Source organism: Mustela nigripes, chromosome 1 (assembly GCF_022355385.1).
Source record: "Mustela nigripes isolate SB6536 chromosome 1, MUSNIG.SB6536, whole genome shotgun sequence".
NCBI classification, from domain to species: Eukaryota; Metazoa; Chordata; class Mammalia; order Carnivora; family Mustelidae; genus Mustela; species Mustela nigripes.
The window spans coordinates 86,602,507-86,624,474 of NC_081557.1; the positions used below are offsets into that span (position 1 = coordinate 86,602,507).

The following is a 21,968-nucleotide window of genomic DNA, read 5'->3' on the forward strand; positions in this document are numbered from 1 at the left end:
ACCTAGGCACCCCTGTAAATAAAGTTTTATTGGGACACAACCACATTCTTTTGTTTACACATCTACAGCTGCTTTAATCCTATAGAAATAAGAGTTCAACAGTTATGGCAGACCCAATTGTCTGCAAAGCCCAATGTTTTTTTGTGTTATGTCACTCATTCTCTGCTCCTCCCCCTGCTCACAGTCTGTCTCTCTCAAGTAAGTAAGTGAATAAAATCTTAAAAAAACATAACACAAAAAACTCCTTTATTTTCAAAAAGAGATGGCAGCTGACAGGTAGTATTAGTGGAGGAAATGGTGCAACCCTCATAGGAGATTGGAATAAAAGATACAGAGGCAGAAACCTGTTTCTTGGGCGCCTGGGTGGCTCAGTTAGTTAAGCAACTGCCTTCGGCTCAGGTCATGATCCCGGAGTCCTGGGATCGAGTCCCGCATCGGGCTCCCAGCTCCACAGGAGTCTGCTTCTCCCTCTGACCTTCTCCCCTCTCACGCTCTCTTACTTGCTCTCTTTCTCTCAAATAAATAAGTGAAATCTTATGTAAAAAACAAAACAAAACAAAACAAACTATTTCTTGCTCTTCTATGCTGGGATTGTGACTATTGTGCCCAATGACTTGATCTCCAAGAAAAGTTTCTGGCTAACCCCAGCCCACTGCAATGGCTCCTGCTGGTTTCTTCAGCGGCCATGTCCAGAGTCTGCTCACATCTCTTGTTCTTCTGCACTTCTTCTCTTCCTTGAGACTGGGAGCTTAGAAGGGGCAGGGTCTCATTCCTCATTAAAGTCAGCGGGGCACTGACCCAATGACCACCCCTCAAAGTGTCCTCCTCAGTGTCCCTCATGGTAAACGTGTCCACCCCTGACCCAGCTTCCCGGGCCACAGCAGGCTGGGGTCCTTCAAGTCTGTCCGACTTCCCAAATAGCTCTGTCTGTCAGGGAAGCCATGCACACTGTTCAGTCATTCACAGATCCATTTAAATAGGGGAGCGCCTACTGTGTGTGGGTAAACCTTAGAAAACACCAACTTCACCTCCGCCTTGAGTGGCGCTGGGGAGAGTCTGCTGTGATGCGTCCTCTCAGAAGGCCGCCCTCGTGTTCACTTCCTGCTCCCTGCTGTCTTCCTACCCCAGAGCCCAAGCACTTCAAAAATAACTTTCTCGACTCTGCTAACAACTTTTATCATGACAATTTCTAACTGGCACTAAAAGCAGAGAGGATAAGAAAAGCTGAGAATAAGAAAACAGATCAAAAGCAAAGGAGGTGGAAAGAAAAGCCAAAAAAAAAAAAAAAACACTATTTCAAATTAAAAAAAAAAAAAATACTGCCCACTTACATCATTCTATCTGCATAAAACCACCTCGTTCCACAAATCCCTCCTAATAGGGTCCTAGCTTTCCTTCAGAGCTCTGCCTTCCCATGAACCTTCCCTTATAAACTCTCCCAAATCTTGAGGACACTCAAGATCCAATTCTAGGCCCTAGAATTCTCCATTATGGCTCACTCTTGCTTATGTACCTAATGTGTGGTGTATGAAGCCTATGGGCTCTGTTCTAACCCTTAAAATGCCACCTGCTCAAAACCCACAGGATATGTTTTCCTTTTTCCACATTCCCTATGGCACACTTTCCTTGGCCGGTGCTCTCCCAACATGATTGCTTGGCCAATGCTCTGCTTGGATGGAAGGGCTGCTGCTGTCTCACAATATCCTCAGTGACCTCTCATCACTGTTCACACCACCATTCATTCATTCACTCACTCACTCACTCACTCCTCCATCCAACCAAACACCACTGTGCAGTCCATTCAACCAAACGCCATTGGGCCGTCGACTGTCCTGCATCTCATGGGCAAATCCATTTAATCATCAGGCCAGTTTGGTATTAACATGTAACAGGCACAGGACAGCAGAGGTGATTTCAGAAGGGATTATGGCGAAGTGGGTGATGGATGGGAAGGGACAGACTATCACATTCTGGAAGAGAGGTACTCATCTACCTGGCACTCTAATGTTGGCAAAATGTTGGGACCGACTACATTCCTCTTGAGGTCCATGACTTATGAATTAGTCCACACCAAGGTTTTATAGAAGTAGATACAATTTTACACCAAAATGGACTGAGGCATTAAATTTTAAAAACCAAATCACAGGACTCAAAGGAAGCAGAGGCGAACGTGTATATGGTTATGGTTTGGGAGGAGTTTTCTTTGAATAATGCCAAACAAAGAAACCATGGAGGGCAAGAGTGATTGACTGGATCACATTGAAACAAACACACTTCTGTGTGCCGAAGACAGCCTGAAGTTAAAATACTTCCGACATGCATGACTAAGGGTTAATAACCTTATTATATTCGAGTCCTGAACAATGAAAAAGGCAAACACCTCAACAGGAAGGGGGTCAGAGAACAACAAAGGCACTTCACAGGAGAAGTATAAATGGGTAATAAGGAAATTAAAAGCATGTCACCAATGATCAAAGAGATGCAAATGAACGATACCACTCGGGGAATATCAGATTGGCAAAGACTAAAGAGAATGGTAATGCCAAGGCAGGCAAGGACAAGGGGAAGAAACAAACACTCGTAACTCGCTGGTGGGTGTGTAAACTGGAACAACCTTTCCAAAGGGCAACGAGGCACGCGGCATTAAAAGCCACTGACCTAGAAATCTGGCTTCTAAGTATTTATCTGCAGACTGTTAGCACATTATTTTTAATCTTAAAGGATTGCAAAGACTAAGTGTCCAATACGAGTATTTGCAATGCTACCCCTTAAACGTAATTACAGAAATCGGTATTTATTATGATAGAGAGATCAGGTGCTATTAAAGGATTTCAGAACAATGTACAGAGTGAATTGTAAGTTTCATCTATCTTTACCTTTCTATGTAAAGTATATACAGGAAAAAAAAAAACAGCTCAAAGGATATAGTGATTATCACTGAGGGATGATATTATGGCTTACTTCTTTTTTACTTTATATTTTCTGATTTTTCTACAATACCCAGAGACAATGGGTGTTGCCAAAACAACAAAAGAAAACCCCACATATTCAAACAAGTTTAAACTACTGACAATTTTTTTCTCAAAAATGTTTATTTTTTTGTTGATTTCTGATTTTCAGAAGACAAGTAGTATGTAAAAGAACTATGAAAAGCAAAAGGGACTATACAAATCCAAGAGTGCGATCAATTATCCAGCATATTTTTTTTGAGTACCTACTATGTATAAATCCTTGTAGAAAGTACCAGAAAATAAAACAAAAATTGGAATGCCTCTCTATTCTCAGAAAAGATTTAATATGTCATAAAAGATAGAATGACATTTAATCCAAGACTGGAATTATGGGGATCCATGCAAAGTGCACAGAGAATGGAAAGGGACTAATTAATTCCTATCGGGGGATGAGATAAATCTGGGATTTACTTCTTCGAGAAGGTGAGAGTAAAGATAATTCTGAAGGATAAATGTATTTCCATAACCACAGACAGGATAAGCAGAGGCAAAGGGGCAGCATAACCAAAGACTGTAGGGACAAGAATAGGTATGTGTGTGACATGCTCTAGAAAGGGAAAGTGTGTCGAGACGGTGGGGACAGAAGAACCTGTGGAAATTTGGAGTGACGATGAGGCTGGACTCTCACGACGGAGCCATAATAGGGAAGGCTTTCAGTGTCATAGCCAGGGTGTCACCTGTATATGGTAGGTTACCAGGAGCCAAGTTTAGTTTTGAAGAAGGGTTAGAAATCTGATCTGTAGCTTGCCTGAATGATCAATGCACCAAATGTTCCAAGAAGAAATGAGATTATTCAGCCATAATAAAGGAATGTAGCACAGATACAAGCTATGACTTAAATAAATCCTGAAAACATTATACTAAATGAAAGAAGCCAGTCACAAGAAAGTCCACATACCCCTATGATTCCATTCATGAAAGTCCTTAACAGGGGACTCACAGAGACAGAAAATAGATTAGTAGTTGCCTAGGGCCGGGCTGGAGAGGGGGAAGCTCTTGTCTTGGCTAAAAGGCACAGATGGGGTTTCCTTCTGAGATGATGAAGATGTTCTCAAATTGCGGTGATGGTTGCACATATTCTGAATATACTAAAACCCACTGAGTTGTACACTTGAAATGAGTTGTGTGGCACATGAATTATATTTTAAGAAAGTTTAAAAAAGAAAAAGAAGAAGAGGAGGAGACCAACCAGGTGGCTACTGCAACAGACCAAGCAAGACATGGCAGGTTATGAATTCAGACAGTGGCAGTAAGCCAGAAGGGAAAGGGCAGAGGACAAATCAGAGACATTGCAAAGACAGAACGCACCATGTGGACAATGACAAGAGCAAGGGGAAAACAAAATAAAACAAAAGCTCCAAAGCTTCCAACTTGAATGACTAGGACAGGAGGATGGGAAGAGAAGGCTGTTGGCAGACTATCACAGATGTGCTTTCTGCGCCATGAGTTCAAGGAGCTGAGCCCCTTCAGGCAGTGAGGAAACTGAGAGGGGGGCAGACCTGGAGCAAACAGTCCTTCTCCCAGCACCAGTGTGAAGACGTCTTTTGTGACTGGGGGCAATTACTCATTCTGTTTAGTGCAAACAGCTGGCATCAAGGTAGTCCTGATGCCTAGAATTATACTTTGGAGAATTTAGCCAGAGAAAGAAGGGAAGGCTGCTGCAAACAAGAAAAACCAGGGCACCTGAGTGCTGAGTGGCTCAGCAGTGGTTTCAGCTCAGGCTGTGATCTCAGGGTCATGAGACTGAGCCCTGCACCTGGCTCCACGCTCAGCACGGAGTCCCCTTGAGAGTCTTTCTCTCCCTCTCCCGTGGCCCCTCCCCCACTCTAAAATAAATAAATAAATCTTAAAAAGCAAAACAAAACAAAAGAAACAAACAAAAACCCACAAGAAAACCAGTTCTATATCTCTATCTGCAACAGCCTCAGCCTTTGAGAGAGCGGAGTCCTGCTCTAGGTCCAGACTCCGTAAAAGGAGCGCCATCACCGCAGCTGCTAAAGGTCACAGTTCCTGCAAAGACCACTCAACGGTAGAATGGCAGCGGCTGGCACCTCTTACCAGTGCACCTCCCAAGAGTACATACAGATTGACTCTGTTGACATCATAGAATGCAAGAACGTGAAGGAGAAACACTTGGCTCATGAAACCAGAGGGTTAAAAAAAAAGTCATTCAAACAAGCCAGAGTCAACAGAGGCTAAATACATAAATGTATTTTTTAAAAAGGTACACTTTAAACCAAAAAGATGGGCTAAAAAAACAAACAATAATAATGTGCAGAGCCCAGCAGGGCAGATCACCTTCAAAAAGCCCAAAGGTCAAGAGTTCCCCAAATTTGCATCCTGAGGTCTGTCAAGTTGAGCCTCTGGAAAACAAAGGGATTTTGCATGTCATGTCCTAATGCCACCGGATACCAACTACGGCCACCCAGTAAAGCATAAAAAGTTGAGGTCGCTGCAGGGAAGCTATTATGAAATAGCAAGGCTCCCAGTCTCGGGAGAATGGGTCCAAAAAAAGCTCTTAACTGGAAGATAAATCTATTTGCACTACAGCAGAAGAGGTATGTGAGTCCCTCTGTGGAATTTTCCTGTAACAGGCGGTGCTGGTGAGACCCTACCGAGAAGGGTGTCCAGGTCTGGCTTCCCCACTCCTGGGGCCAACCCCCACCTCCACCCCAAGGCCAGGACCGGTTCCTATCACCAGGGGAGTGTGTGCTCCAGAAGGAGACAGAAAGAATCCAGTGGGAACTTGAGGAGAATACAGAAGGGTCCGACACTCCAGAGATCTCCAGCCTGAAGTTCATGGGGGTTTTGAAAGAGAAAAGTATCTGCTGCTCTAATCTCAGCTGTCATCTCAGAGATGAAGACACTGGTGTCTTGCCGAAGGTCACACACTGGGTTGGAGATAGAACATGTTCCAGGCTCCAGCTAAGTGACCGAGTGACCATACCCATGGGGAGACAGAAGACAGGAGAGTTCCAGCAATGAGACTAAAACCTATCTGGGAGGCTATTAAGCTGAAAGGAGTAAAACTGAGTGACTGTGGCCTAAGACTATCCTTCCTGGCTACTCTAAGGAAGATAAGGATCAGAGTTTTCTTTATCTATCCAGGGCATGAGTAACAACTGCGGATTTTCAGTATGTGGAGAGCAAGGCTATAACCACCCTCTCCTTCAATGTCAAACACAAGACAATGAAAACGTTAATAGCGGCGTAACATCTATAAGGTGGTTACAAACGTCCCGGGCCTCCTCCTCAGTACCTTCCCAGGATTTGTCTCCATTAATCCTCCCAATCCCTACAAGAGCCCTCCAAGGCAGGCATAATTAGCCCCATTTTATAGATGAGAAAATCAAGGCTTGGCAGAATAGGTAACTCACCTAGCATCCCGCAACTAGAATGGAGCAGAACCACCCGCACCTGTCCCTTAGGGTCCCCCACATAGCTAAAAGGAGGGAGCCCCCCCTCCCCGGTGATGGAGCAGCCATTCGTGTCAGCATTAGAACAAGGAGATGCGACCTGAGAGGCACGACCTGCCCACTCCGTGGGGAAGGGGCATGGGGCCCGGACTCCGGAGCCCCATCATTGCTCAGTTCACTCAGTTCCCAAGATCTGCATTTTCTGGGACCTGACGTCCCAGCCGTTGAATGTTTTCATAAATCTTACAAAACAAACAGACAAACTGAAGGGCTTTCAAATATTTCGGTATGGTTAAAATGCTTAATTGGATGGTGAGCAGTGTTCCACTCTCCTTTATTTATTTCTTCATTCTCCTTTAAGCTGCACAGATATATTATATGCTTTCTTTTCGAGGTAGGGTCCATTTCACAATTTTATTTTTTACCAGGTTTTTTTTTTTTTTTTGTCTCTTAGTTTGTTTTTTAAATAAGCCCTGACCCAGCCCCAAAGTGAAGCCACCCCATCAGCGATGACCAGGGACAGGGCTCAGCACAGGGGAGAGTCCACAGCAGAACTAGTCTCCCACACAGCACCTGACCCAGAGAGCACCACTCCCCAGAAGACTGCCCCACCTCCACGCCAAACCCTTTCTGAATGGCTAGGTTTCCAGCTCCAAACTCCCACCAAATAAACACCCCTTTCCTCACGCAGTCAAGGACTCCGGTAGTGTAGAGGTTAAGGGCACAGGCTTTAGAGGCAGACATTTCAATTTCACCCCAGTTCTGCCATTAACCATGAGGTCTTGAACCTGTTACCTAAACCTCTTTGAGACTCAGTTTCCTTATCTGTAAGATGGGATAAATACCACCTTTCCCATTTCATGAGATAAGGAAGGCAGGCTGGCTGGCTCACAGAAACACGGTTATAATTTGTAACCCGATTCTTGTGTGCTCCCAAAAGCCAAGCACTTGTGCTCCAGTTCGCCCCCCTCCCCACCTAAACATCTTGCCCACCAAGCTGGGAAACACATCTCCCTCTCTGGACATTCTGAGCCCAAGGGCTTCACACAGCTGGTCCAGCAACCACACTCACCCTGCCTTACCCGTGAGGCTGTCCGTATGTGAAACCTGTCTTACACCCCGTGAACTCTGCACACCCCTCTGTTCTGACCAGAACACGCAGCTCTCTCTCCTCCCATCAGTGCCTCGCTCTGGTTGCTGTGGTCTAGCTCTTGCTTCTTCCCTGCCTCAGAGACCCCTCTAAACTCTCTTGAGATCTCAGTGGCTTCCATCCTCAAGGACCTAGCCACGTCCCACCCCCTCCGTTCAAGCCCTTTTCCATTTATGTTGCTCTCGTCCTCTGTTCTTGTCCACCTTTGTAGTTATAATTTGTATTCATTAAATGCCTCCATAAATTACCTGACTTTTTCCCCCCACATAAATTATCTGACTTTTCATGGGTATTTGTCTTCTCTCTTCTCATGGGCAAAGACCTGTCTTCCAATTGCTTTACACCTGCAGTGGTTAAGAATGTGAACTCTGGGGGTACCTGGGTGGCTCGGTGGGTTAAAGCCTCTGCCTTCAGCTCAGGTCATGATCTCAGGGTCCTGGGATAGAGCCCCTCGTTGGGCTCTCTGCTCAGCAGGGAGCCTGCTTCCCTTCCTCTCCCTCTGCCTGCCTCTCTGCCTGCTTGTGATCTCTCTGTCTGTCAAAATAAAATAAATAGAACCTTTAAAAAAAAAAAAAAGGAGTGTGAACTCTGGAGTCAGACCACCAGCTTGAACACTTTGGGGCTGTGTGACCTGAGGCTAATTACTTAACCTCTCTGTGCTTCAGTTTACTACTTGGTAAAATCCACACCATAATAATATATAGCTCAGAAGACTGCTAGGAGTTAATCCATAGAAAACATTTAAGATATATGTGATATAGTCAACTGTCATGTTAAGTTTTAGGTACTACTATTGATGTCCTTATCATCAGGATCACTATTATAGTGCTTAGAAGGAGACAAAGCATGGAGCAAAAACATCAATTTGTTGCATTCGAGAGGCATCTTTATCTAAGTAAACTTCGTCTAGGGCTAGATAATAAATAATAAATATTTTATCTTTGGTCTGTGTCACAACTGCTCAGCTCTGACCCTGGATCGTGAAAGCAGCCACAGACAATGCCATCCACAAATGAGTGTGACTGTGGACCAATGAAACTTTACTTACGGGCACTGACACCTTAATTTTGTACAATGTTCACATGTCATGAAATATGACCCTTCTTTTCTCACAACCACTTAAAAATGTAAAAACCAAAAACCACAAAACATACATAGCTGTACTAAAGCAGGCAGGGAGCTGAACTTGGGTCCCATCCCCCCACCCCGCCCCAACCCTGGCTGTTGCTTGCTGACCGCTGGCCTAAGGTTGCACAACGTCTTCCGTGACAGTTCAAATCCATACCTTTATTCCACAGGCAGTAAGAAAATCGCCATCGGGTTTTAAGAAGGTGAGAGCGCCCAGAGCCCCGCTTCCAGAAAAGCAGCTGTCGTCCCCATGACTGGTGCTGAACGAGACTCCTGGTTCTCCTCTCCTCTGCCCTTCAGAAGCCTCCTGGTTCCCAGACTCCCTGTGGTCAGGCAGGGCCACATGATAGTGCTGAAGGGCAATGACAGCGTGCCTGCTTCCAAGGAGAAGCCCTGAGGGGCCAGGCTCTCCTGACCTCTATGATGACTATGGAGGAGGGTCCAGGGGATTCTTATAACCTGGATCACGGAGCCACTTGCCATGCCCCGTGCCTCACAGAGGATCCCTGGAAGTCTTGCGGGGGGTGGGGGTGGGGGCGGGGGTTAGGGCCATGCTCAAGAGCTAACTTACTGTGAGTTGAGCAACTGAGTCTGCGCGGGGGGCGGGGGGGAGCAGCTGCTATCATAGTATAACCAAGCCTATCCAGTTTAATTCAACATCTTTATGCAAACATAAACCAAAGAAGGACGTTAAAGGTAAGTAAACATAAAAACACTAGCAAAATCTAGTTAACCTATCCTTTCATCTTAACTCATTTAGGAAACATATGTCCAGACTTCTAGACAAGGGATTAGAAGCATTCCTCTCCATATTTTCTCATGAGAAACCCTAAATCATCTCTTTCAGCAATAAAATTCAATGGCAGTAAGTCTCATAATGGCCAGGAGGAAGGGTTTCTAGCCAGAACAGAGACCCTCAGGCACAGGGGTACCCCTCATGCGTGGGGGACCCATTCAAAGACCCCCAGTGGCCACCCACAACCACAGGTACCACCAAACCCTATACATATACACACTATCCCTTCTCTTGTACATACACACCTATGATAAAGTTTAATTAATAAATCAGGCACAGTAAGAGTTTCACAACGATAATAAGAGAACACTCACACTGCCATAAAAGCTACGTGACTGTGGTCTCTCTCTCGGTCACAATAGCTCATTTCACTGTACTCGTCCTTCTTTTTTTCTTTTTTTTTTTTTTAAGATTTATTTATTTATTTGATAGAGAAAGAGAGGGAGAGAGAGAGAAAGAGATCACAAGTAAGCAGAGGGCAGGGGTAAGGGGAAGCAGGCTTCCTGCAGAGCAGAGAGCCCAAGGTGGAGCTCAATCCCAGGACCCTGAGACCATGACCTGAGTCGAAGGCAGAGGCTTAACCCACTGAGCCACCCAGGCGCGCCTGTACTCACCCTTCTTGTGGTGAGGTGAGATGATAAAATGTCTACGTGGCGAGATGAAATGAAGTGAACGCTGGAGGCAGGATGGCATAGCGCTGGGCTACTACTGACTCTCTGAGGATCCAGCAGGAGGGGCACCTGCCTCCACACCACAGTTGGCCATAGGTAGCTGAAACCTCAGAAGGCAAACCCACAGAGAAGCAGGCGGGAGTACGGGACAGGGATAGGGAGGGACGGGGGCGGGGCAGTGGACTGCCATACCCATCATCTGATTTATTCTGACACAGTCTCTGCTAACCACCTCACATTCTAATACAGTAAATTTCTTTCGTCTTAAAGTAATAATGATGGTGACCAGAACCACAAAAAACCATGGTGACAGCCGCTTATCTCAAGCCAGGGACAGCTCCCAAAGTACAGACCTGGATAGGAGGTAGGACTTCTTTTTTTTTTTTTTTTTTTTTAAATCTTTAAAGTCAAAAGATCCAGTCACTGCCCAGAGCCATCCTGATCACTCATGGGATTTCAATGCTTAGGTGACCAGCACTCAGAGCCCTGGATTTAACAGACCATGGGAAAACTCCCAGTTCCCATCCCACCGAATCATAAAGTTAATCTTGCATTGTTAGCCAGAGAGGGTGTCTGCTGGGGGATGTCTGTGAATGAGTATTTAATATTTTCTTTTAAAAAAATATTTTATTTATTTATTTGACAGAGAGAGAGAGAGATCACAAGCAGGCAGAGAGGCAGGCAGAGAGATAGAGGGAAGAAGGCTTCCTGCTGAGCAGAGAGCCCGATGCGGGGCTCCATCTCAGGACCCTGGGATCATGACCTGAGCCGAAGGCAGAGTCTTAACCCACTGGTTCAGTGTTTCCTGCTGGCTAAAGAAGCATCCCAAGCCCCCACATCACAAGCCACCGCTCTCTGCGGGTAACAGCCTTTCTCTAAACCATTCGTGGAAAGAAAGCAGAGAGCCCAACTCATCTGCCCAGTGCTGTCATTTATTTCCACTTTCAAAATAGCTACCCCTCAAAGCAAACAGAAGTCTCCTACCAAGGCCACCAGCAAGTAAGGAGGTGGTGACAAGGTTCAGATTCCCAAGGTGGCCTCCAAAATCTGGAGCTACTGAAAGACCCCAACCCTCACTGCAGCTCACCTCCTGGTAGACGTCTGAGTCACTGGGAAGCCTGGCTCTCAAGGAGGCCATGCCTTCCTCCATCTCTAGAGAAAATTTCTCATGAAAGAACCTCCCAACATAAATGATCTGACCTGATCTTGACGCTCCAGAGGGAGAAATTCCGAACTTTTTCCTTATGTCTAATTTAAATTCTCGCTTGGAACCTCACCCATTTCTTCTTTCATGAAAGTGTTTCACGCATTAACAGATCTGAAGGGGGGGAAGAAAAACACAGGAGACGATGGACTTCCGGTAGGTGATGAAACATGGCCGACCATGAGTCTCCAAGAGCCATGGAGGAATGCAAAAATGAATTTCTGTCCCAGCTACTGGTGAGGACATAAGCGAGCAGGTTCCTTTACACAGCACTCATAGTCTTAAATAAACAGTGTGAAAGTAGCACGAATCCTCACTCACCCACTCAAACACAAAGAGAAGCTCAAAATTCCTCTCCTCTAGGGACCACAGCCTGGCCACAGAAATGCCTCCCCCTTCTATGTGTCAAGAACCCAGGCCTCTTTACTCTGTTTTCCCGGAACCGGATTCCAGCAGCACATTGATTTTCCTGAGGGTCTGCCCGAGCCTCCAGCACCCACCAACCCCAACAGATGTGAAGCCCAGGAGCACAAGGATGGAGAATTCAGACAGATGTCTCTACAGTCTGCCTAGTCCTGTGGGGGCCAAAATAATCTGTCCATGGCGCAGCCCTACAAAACGGGAGATCTTGGCGTTTGAGGTTCTGAAGCCCTAGGAATTCGGGATATCTTTGCATTGCACACCCGCCCCAAAATAAATAAATAAATAATAACCATGGAGAAGCTAAGGAGGACTGAATTGTTCTTTGACTTTTTTTTTTTTTTTTAAGATTTTATTTATTTGTCGGAGAGAGCGAGAGTGAGAGAGAGCAGCACAAGCAGGGGGAGTAGCCGGCAGGGGGACAGCGGGCTCCCCACCAAGCCGAGAGCCCGATGCAGGACTTGGTCCCAGGACTGAGCCAAAGGCAGACACTTAGCTTAACTGACGGAGCCACCCAAGCATCCCTGAATTGTTCTTTTAAAACATCTTATGGCCTCCAAATTGCATATGTTCCAGAGTCACGATGACTCTTTGGCAGTCCTCTGTTTCCATGGACCACCTCCTCTTTCTCTCTCTCTCTGTCCTCTGCCCTTACCTTGTGCACCAAATTCCCAGGAGACAGAACCACAGGATCATCTTTTGAGAAGGGAGGCTGAACAGTGGGAAGATTTCCCCCTCACCGTCCCACCACTTGTCAATCACAGACACGTACCTTGATCCGCATCACCCAAAAGCATCCCCTGTGATAACCCCCAACACCCTGAGGGGGGTGTTAGCGCTATACAAAGGATGGGCTCTACTTACCTAACGCTGGCCAGCCTTCATGCCCCCACTCAAGTTCCAATGATTCCAGAAAGTGTCTTTGCTACCCCTGATGCAACGAATTCCAGCCTCCTCTGAATTTCTAGAGAGTGTGCTGCTAATTACATGAATCTGTCCCTTAGCATTTACTGACTGCCTTGGGGGGGGGGGGATGGGAGTGTGTGTGTAAAGGGGTTGGGTCTCATTCTCTCAGTGAAGCTACCAATCCCCTGGAAGTGAGAGGCAGTACCCTTTACATTTTTTTAACCCCACGATGCCTAAGCACAGGACTGTGAAAATAACCACATGTGCAGATCGAAAGGATGGAGTAAGAGCAGACGTGCAGACCTTGCCCCTGTCCTCTGGGAAGGCAGGTCCAACGCAGACACCCCTGTTGTCGCAAACTGAAGTAGGAGTCAAGTAAGAAGAGCGCAGCCTACTGCCTTCTTCACTAACTGGCTGCAGGAATTTAGCCCAAACCCTTTAGCACTCTGTACCTCAGTTTCCCCAGCTCTCAAATACAGACGCCAGCTGCTTCGTGGGCCTGTAGTAAAGACTGACTAAGATGCTGCCCTTCCTTACACTTTTAAAAGTCTAACTAACAAAATAAATACAAGGGAAAGAGACCGCAAGGCATGGGGGCGGCGAGGAGAGAAAAGTCAGCCTATGATGTCGTTACCTGCTGAGAAAAGTGCACCACAGAAGAGCAACAAGAACAGGGGAATCCCAAGGGAAAATGACCCACAAATCCAATGCCTGACTGTACACCGGCCCCTTGTCTCAGACGGCTCGCCCTGTAAAATGACGACCTAAAGCACAACGCTGCGAGCTCTGCGGGACTTAACACCTATGAAGTGCCTCGTGTGGTCCTTGACGTGTAGTGAGCACTCAGTGAATGTCAGCTGCCGTTACTACTGTGATTATCAGCGTTATCAGCATTTATATCTCTTGTGTGTGTGTGAGTGTGTGTGTGTGTGTGTGTGTGTGTGTGTGGAGCCTAAGGTAGGGCTTGAACTCATGACCATGAGATCAAGACCTGTGCTGAGATCAAGAGTCAGGCACCTAACCAACTGAGCCACCCAGGCACCCCATCATTATCATCATTTTTTACACCACTAACACATAGCTGGTGTTCCAGAAATGTTTCTAGAAATGATGCAAACACTAGGAAGGTAGTTAATTCCATCCTCTTCCATATGCAGATAACGTCACCAAGAACAAGGTAGCCAAGCTGTTTGGTCACCTTGTTCCTACCAGGTCTCCCTGTGGACAGAGGAGAGGTCCCGGGCATGGGCTACCACAAAAGGGAGCCACACGCAAGCCCAAACACTCACACACACACGCGAGCCTGGCCGCTGGGCCAACACGGACCAGTATATTTACACCTAAGGAAATAGTGACTCACAGGGCCTAACACTGTCCAGGCATCAATGGCCAAACCTCCCCATCCTTGTGGTATTTTATTTGGCTGGAAGGGGCAAGGTTATCCCAGTTCTAGTTCCCAGCATCACCCTGGTCTGCTGAAATGTAGCAAGGGTTACTCAAGGCAGATTTTTAAAGACACTGATCTCTGCATGTCCCTGAGGGACCAACCCAGGCTGAGCAGAGAAGCATTCTGTACTAAAGTGATGTCTCCTCAGCAGAGATGGCTAAGCATTCCTCAGTCCCAATTCGACCATGCGGACAGCAGGGGCAGGGAAGGACGTGGAGTGATTTCCAATCGTGAACCCAGTGTCCCCACTCACCCAGCAGGACCTGGGCCTTTCCCGGAGGCCTCACCCAAGTTACAGGCCCAGGAATAAAGAGGCGCCTCTAAATGCTGCCGACTGGGCCTGGAATTCTCAGTGACTACAGATTCTGCCGATCCCTTCCAACCAACCCTGAAGGAATAAGGAACCTGGCCCCAAGAAAGCGGTAAGGCCACTGCAGTCCCTCTCCCTCATTTCCTCCGCCTTGGAGAGGGGTTTCCAGTACAAGAGTTAAACATAAGAGGGAGTGACAGCAGATCCTGAAGAGAAGAAGGTACAGGCTTGGGGGGCGGGGGTCCCTGATGGTGACCATTCCTCAGGACCTCAGTTTTTAAGAGTTAAGCTCATAAGAACGAGCTCCTCCCTTAACCCTCTTGCCTAAAGGAGGAGGACTGGACTAGACTAATTCTGTCAGACCTTAACCTAGGGTCAGCAGGGGTTTCTGGAAAGCCTGATGTAACCCAGAGCCGGGTTAGGACCCCATGGACTAAACTGCCCGATTCCTACCCTGACTCTAAAAATCAACCTCCCAACCCAGAGAGATCACCTCCCACGGTCCCACCGCAGACGGACTGCGGGTGGACGGCTCCCAGAGGCAAGGAAGGCAGGGCGCATCCCTGCAGGGAACTCTCCCAAACTCTCCTCCTCCGGGCCTCCACTGTCCTCAAGGAGAGAAAGCGCCTGCCCACCACCTCCCTCTGCCCCCCCACCCCCAGCCCCCGAGAGCCTTCCTCCTCTGAGCTGCACGCGTCACCCTGCAGGGAGTACCATGACAAAGTTTTCCAGGCAAAAGGTCCAATTTCTCAAGCAGATAAAAAGCCGATTCACCCACCCACCCTATTCAAAGGAGAAAAGGGAGAGGTGAGGGTTTTATTTTTAAAATGGAAGGTAAAAATACTCTGACTACGTCTGTGGCCACCAGACAGCAACCTCACACACGTCAGGCACGAAGAGGCTTTAATATGCCAACATCAGGCCCCGGAAGAGGCATCGACAGAGCCCCAAGGTGTGTGTGTGTGTGTGTGCGCACACGCACGCGCACCCCTTGGTGGGCAGGCAGTGGTGGGCACGGGGGTGGGGGTGGGAGGCCAGGCATGCCAGAGGTGGGAACCTGGCCCTCATGACAGTCTCCTCAGAGACAAGCCTCCAGGCAATCAGAGCCTGCCTCCCAGGATGAGGGTACCCTAAGGAGCAGGGTGAGCACGGCCCCTGGTGATGTCTGTTGGGCTGGGAGGGGTACCGCCGCACCCATCTCCAGCCCAAGATGACCCCCTCCGGCCCTCATGCAAGGGTCCCTTCTCTACCAAGTTCCCTCTGTACAAGGTCCCTCAAAGTTGGAGACTCTCTGCAGCTGTACTTTCTCTCCACGGCCCCCACTCCCTAACTTCCACCAGACCCCTCCCCCAAGAAGATGCTGGCAGAAAACACTGCAGCAGTGCAGAAGCAAGGGTAAGCCGGAGAGAGTGACCCAACTTTGCAGAGTGTGCGCCCCCCACTGACCTCGGACCCCTCGAGGGCCATCCATGTGAAGGAGACCTCCTAAGGATGCAGAGGTGCTGGTGGGGGTGGGGTGGACATGGACAAGGACCTGGTTGAAGAACGATGACGATGACGAAGAGGAAGGTGCCGTATCCCTCCTCTACTTACCAGGAGAGCTTGAATCCTTTCATTAGTACAGGCACGAGAATCCACTGACCGTGTCCTTAGCATCCCCGTGACAGCTCCGGAGGTCCCAGGACATATTTGAAAAGATGACGAAGTCCCCAAAGAACAGAATCCCATGTAATGTGACTTGAACACAGAGAGAGAAAGAAGACAGGGAAAGAGGGAGAGCAAGCGCCAGCCAGAAGGACCCCTGCACGCTGGGCTCGGAGGCCAAGGGCAGCTTCTGCAAATCCAGCCCCGGGCTGGAGCCGCCTGCCCGAGCTGTGGCTGCCGCTGCCAGCTCCTGATGGGGACGGGCCACGCTGGCCAGGCTGCAAAACAAGCCCGGAGGGGCTGTCAACAGGCAGGCCGGCTGGCCACCCACCCACCCTCGCCTCCCGCCGGCTCAGGGCAGCCTCGGGGCAAGGACCCGAGGAGAGCCCGGCAGGAGAGCGAGAAGCAAGCAGAACCTGCACCTCTCTTCCCCCAGGCGGCAGCTCCCGCAGCTCCATATAATCTCCTCATCAATGCAGTACCCAAGCAAAGCACTGCCAGCCACTTCCGCCCATTTAAAGACACAGCACATGTTTTGTCCCGGGATGGGACAGAAAGTCAGGGAGAGGGTGGGTGAGTGAGCGAGTGAGCGAGCAACGTGACTCCCGTGACTCCCGGGAAGGAAGAGGAGAGGGGCAGGAACAGCGGAAGGCGGGCACTTCCCCAGCATCCATCCAAGGGTTAAAATGCCACACCCGGTGGGGGGCGGGTGGGGAGGAGAGCTGACCCCAGGCCCTCAGCTAACCTCGGGAACCCAAAGCCCTGCAGACCTGAAGCCTGGGGAGAGGGTTAGTGCCTGGGTGTCCAAAGGCGAGCTGCTCAAGGCCACCTTAAGTGGAATCCTTTCACTCTCTGCCCAGCGAGGGCAAGGCGGGGCAAGCTCCGGGGTGAGATCCTGAGAGCCCTGAGCCGCTCAGAGCACACAGAACACACAGTTCCTTCCCCTGCTGGGTAAAGTGCTTCGCCACCACTTCTGGAGTGCGTGGTGAGGCAGCAGCTTAGGGTGACCCCGCAGCACCCCCATCACCTGGGGCCCCAGCATCCTTTTAAGGTGGCTGCAAGGCCCAGTGTTGAATCTAGGCAATGTTTTATCACCAATACAGGCTCTAAGAAGACTCAGAACCGGCAGAACATCAAAGGGAGGAGGCACGGACACTGTCAACCCCAACGAGAACATACAATTCACTCTTAAAATCCTCCAGGCTGGGCCCACTGTGTTCCAGCCCCAGCAACCTCCCTGGCTGTGTGGTTTTTTTTTTCTTTTTGTCGTCCACTAGATTACAGACTATCTGGGTCAGTAATGCGGATGGGTGAGAACAAACAAAGAGGAGATTAATTATGAAATAGCAACCTTCAACTGAACCATATTAAGCCTTTACCCCGAAACCTGCCTCAAAGCAGTCATCTGCAGACATCCGTACGTGCTGTACGTACACCATCTACACCCAGCCCTCCAAGGTGACGGTCAAGAAAAACTGGAATGAAAGAGCCCCAACGGGGATACTCACTGTATCTGCAATTATGCGTTTATTACCCGCCTTCCTTTTTTTAGACGGCACACTCCATGGAGGCAGGCACTGTGCATCGCGCTCAGGTCCACTGACTTAGGAGGCTGACTTAGGAGGGACTGTATGCAGTAGGCACTATTCGCAAGTGGTTAACTGAAGTGGCCTTATTCAAACCGAACTAAAATACTGCAGTCTCCCTCCAGTGTCCAGATGGTCCAGCAGAAGCACTCTCTATGGGGTCCAGAGCTTTTAGAGACGTCCTCCCTAAGCAGTTTGGGGCTATGGACTTTCCCTCCTCCATCCACAGCCCCTAGGCTAGACAACACCGAAATGCTTTCGAGACTTCTGAACACATCTTTAGTTATATACCGGCACCAAAAGACATTTTGGGGAAGCTGAAGTTCTCTTTACAACCCAGATAATTCATTCAAAGGGCCTCCCGAGACCAGTGACACCAGCTCCTGGGACAAATGTCATTTAGAGTACTCTAGGTAGATGAGACTGTTTTCATACTGCCCCATGGACTGCTCTGATCACAGACAGCACATAAAACCTGCATCAAAGTTTCCGATATTCCATGAGAATCAAATCACTTTTTAAATTCTTTGGTTTTAACTCTTTACCTATTTTTTTTTTAACTCCTTGCAACTATTAATAAGAATGCATTGGAAGCATATTGTGTCAGACGTCATGCTAAGCCTTCAGTTGCATTACCTCATTTAACTCTCATATCCATATTACGAAGCGGTGACGATCATCATTTTTCAGGCAGTGCCGTTGAAAGCAAGTATAGCACCTAAGATCTGCCTAACGCTAAACGGCCCACAAGCTGCAAGCTTGAAACTTGAACTCAGGCATGTTCAACCTCAAAACCCAGTCTCTTAATCATGATCTATGCTTATTAAAAAAAAAAAAAATCTATCAGACAAGTTAATGGATAAGGGCTCACATGCTCCCAAGGCAAAAGGAACCCAGGCAACAGGTGACAAAGGATGCTGAGTCAAGTTAGCTCCTTCTTTCCACTGCTAGTGTTGATGAGTTAGCTTGCTTACGTATCAGTGTATGAATGTGATGTGAGTAACGAGACAAGGATAGCCTTGTGGGTTGGGAGGCCATCGCCTGCCTCAAATTCTCCTTGGCCGTTTCTGGTTTCTGAAACCAGAGCTTTTCAGAGAGCTCTAGAGCCTGGCTCCATTGTCATGGTCCATTAGAAAATCTTAAAAAATGATAGAAATAGGGTTTTAAAGAGCCATGGGATTGCTATCTTTCCTTGAAATAAAGAATAAAACCAAGCAAGATGAAAGACATTCTTCACTCAATGTATTTCCCTCCCTGATCTTCTCACAGAGGGCAGACCGTTCTGTATGGTTTGGAAAGGTGCCTGACCGGCAAGCTGTCAGCACTGACATAATTCTAGATTACTCGGGGGTGGGGGCGGTGAATGCGTGGATTAAGGGTCAGGAAGGTGATTTCGATTCTCCTGCTTCTGCCTGACTCTGCAATCTGGCTGCTCCTTGATGTCTGTATTTCAGGAAGGGCAGGAATTTATTCTTAAGATTTTATTTATTCATTTATTTGAGAGAGAGAGAGAGAGAGAGAGAGAGAGAGCGAGCTCGTGGCGGGGAGCAGTAGAAGAGGGACAAGTAGACTCTGCACTGGGCACAGAGCCTGACACAGGGCTCGACCTCACCATCCCAAGATCACGACCTGAGCTGAAACCAAAAGTCAGATGCTCAACTGACTGAGCCACCCAGGCGCTCCATGGAAGGGAAAGAATTTTTTTAAGAAAACACGAAAGCCCCAAGACTTCTATTTCTGGCAATATAGCAGACTAGATATGCTGATGGACCTTCCTGCTAAAAACAACTAAAAATGCTGGATAAAATAAAACATCTAGAAAGGAAGAAAAAAAAAAAGAGGAAATTCTTTTAAAATGCTTGATGAGCTATCAAAACAGTAAGACATACTTAGAGGCCACAAATTTAGTGAGGGCAGAAACCCAGAAAATTAAAGAAAGCCTTATGGGTATGTTTTCTAGAGAAGGCACTTGTAGAACCTTCGAAACGGGGACTTGGGGTTTTCCGGACCTCACAGAACATGGCGGACAGAGACAACACCAGAGGCCCACGAATGTGAGAAAGGAAAGGAAATCACCTCATCAAATAGGTCCTGCCAGCTTACCCTCACCCTAAGAATAAGCATAAAAGAAACTCCCACATGCTGCTGAGGAACTAAAGGACAGCCCTGTCTTTGACCTTGGCAGAGACTGAAGGAGGAAAAACCATCTCCCCCTCATAAGTCATAATTACCAACTGATCCTCACATAGACGGCGGCCTGAGGGTTTCCTCACACACACATACAAAAACAACGTCCAGAATGGAGAAGGCTGAGGAAACTCAACCACAGTAAACCTGTGAACACCTGATCATCAAAACTGATCATAAAGAGGGAGAAAAAAGGGGCACGTGGGTGGCTCAGTGGGTTAAACCTCTGCCTTCGGCTCAGGTCATGATCTCAGGATCCTGGGATCGAGCCCCCCATGGGGCTCTCTGCTCAGCCCCACCTCTGCCTGCCTTTCTGCCTACTTGTGATCTCTCTCTCTCTCTCTGTCAAATAAATGAATAAAATCTAAAAATTCAAAAAATTAAGAGGGAGAAAAGACCAGGCTTTTCTGGGAGAAGCTTTTTGCAGCAAATATAATTGAAAAAGGAACTGTTCACAGAATTTATTTAAAAAAAAAAAACCACACTCTACAAATCAATAAGAAAAAGAAAAACAATTAGAAAAATAGACAAGGGATTTGAATAAGCACTTTCAGAAGAGGAAATGATCAATAAATATATAAAAAGGTGCTCCACCTCATTAGTGCTCAGGAAAACGCAAGTCTAAAATGCCAATGAGATGTCCTTTTATACCCATCTGATTGGCTCAAGTTAAAAAGTCTGGTCATAAAAATGACGGAAAGGAGCTTGAAGACGTGTATCATGGTTCAACTACTGAAGCTAACTATCTGGTATTACGTGGGCAAGTTGAAGGAACACATCCCCTAACAGCTAGCGGTTCCATTCCAGCCACCGTAGAAGCTACCAGTAAGCGAGGTGCGGGGGAAACGTCAGACGGCACGCTATGTGGCAACACGGTCTGCAGAAACAAACCCCCACGCCGGGAGATGGAGGTCTACCAACAGGAGAAAGGACAAATAACTGGGATTTTCTTACAGTGCCCATTGCATATAACTTCCAGAAAATTTATAAATCACCGTCCCGAGCAACCGAGTGAATGAATCTCAGAAACGATGCTGAAGAGAGGAGGCCAATCAGGGAAGAATGCAGAGTGTGATCCCATGCACGTGCAGCTAGAGAACAAAGAGGGAACAAGACAGCTCAAATTCATATACAGATAAGGTGCTCGGCCTCATCAGCACTCAGAGTATGCATGCATTCTGGATCTGTACAGCTAGACAGCCTGTGTCCATTAAAATAAAAAGAAAAAAAATCAAGCACAGGACAACGTCAACATTCACCTTTAAAGGGTGGAGCAGACAGCGGAATCAGCAGGACAGGCAAGAAGTATACTGTGCTTATTGCTTTTTCTTTTTGTATGTTTTATACATACTTAATGCTTTTTTTTTTTTTTAAGATTTTATTTCTTTGAGAGAAAGAGACGCAAGAGCATGCGCACAAGCTGGGAGGAGGGACAGAGGGAGAAGGAGAAGCAGAGTCCCTGCTGAGCAGGGAGCCGGAGGCAAGGCTCGATCCCAGGACCCTGGAACCATGACCTGAGCCGAAGGCAGACCCTTTAACCCACTGAGCCACCCAGGAGCCCTCACATTTAATGCTTTATAAATAATCTTTATAATTATTCGCTATTGAACAAAAACAATTTAAAAACAAAGTAACTAGAAAATACCTGACACCAGTCTTCTTTAGGTCTTTGTGAACAGAATGGACAAGGCAGCAGGACGGTGGTGGGGAGGGGCTGACAGGGACAGTTTGTGTTATCTGCATTTTCAAAGACCTAAGTTCAAAAACTGGGCCTTCCCAGGCTCATGGATATTCCTAAGCTTGTTGTGTTTATAGGTCTGGTTAACTTAAGGTTGAGGTGTATCCTCCTAACCTCTCACTATAATACAATGGTTTCTTCCAAACTTTATTGGGTTTAGAATGCAAGTTGGAAGAAGTTCCTTTTTGATTTTAGCTGCTCTGACTTTCTCTTGGCCTCCTACAAGCCTGAAGGTCTCACCACCCCAGTACTGTTCCTTTCCCAGGCCAACAAAATCAGGATTGGTGCTTCTTGCCTCATCCCTAAGTAAGGACTGGTTGGTGGGAGGTCTCTGAACCAGCGCATGGAGCTACG

The 21,968-nt window shown here is 47.5% G+C and overlaps 1 protein-coding gene across 15 annotated transcripts in view; it reads right to left on the reverse strand.

Moving 5' to 3' along the window:
- GRAMD1B (GRAM domain containing 1B) overlaps positions 1-21,968 on the reverse strand; it is a 242,496-nt gene that overhangs the window by 79,856 nt on the left and 140,672 nt on the right. The window contains exons 1-2 of one of the 15 annotated variants that reach the window (XM_059414906.1): positions 17,612-17,725; positions 16,053-16,381 (exon numbers count right to left, since the gene is read on the reverse strand). The exons of 12 other annotated variants lie outside the window; for them this stretch is intronic. In XM_059414906.1, the coding sequence (XP_059270889.1) occupies positions 16,053-16,075 (23 nt within the window). In that variant the 5' untranslated portion in view covers positions 16,076-16,381; positions 17,612-17,725. Of the gene's footprint in view, positions 1-16,052; positions 16,615-17,611; positions 17,726-21,968 lie in introns of those variants that run through there. 2 more of the 15 variants (XM_059414914.1, XM_059414896.1) reach the window with 2 other exon arrangements.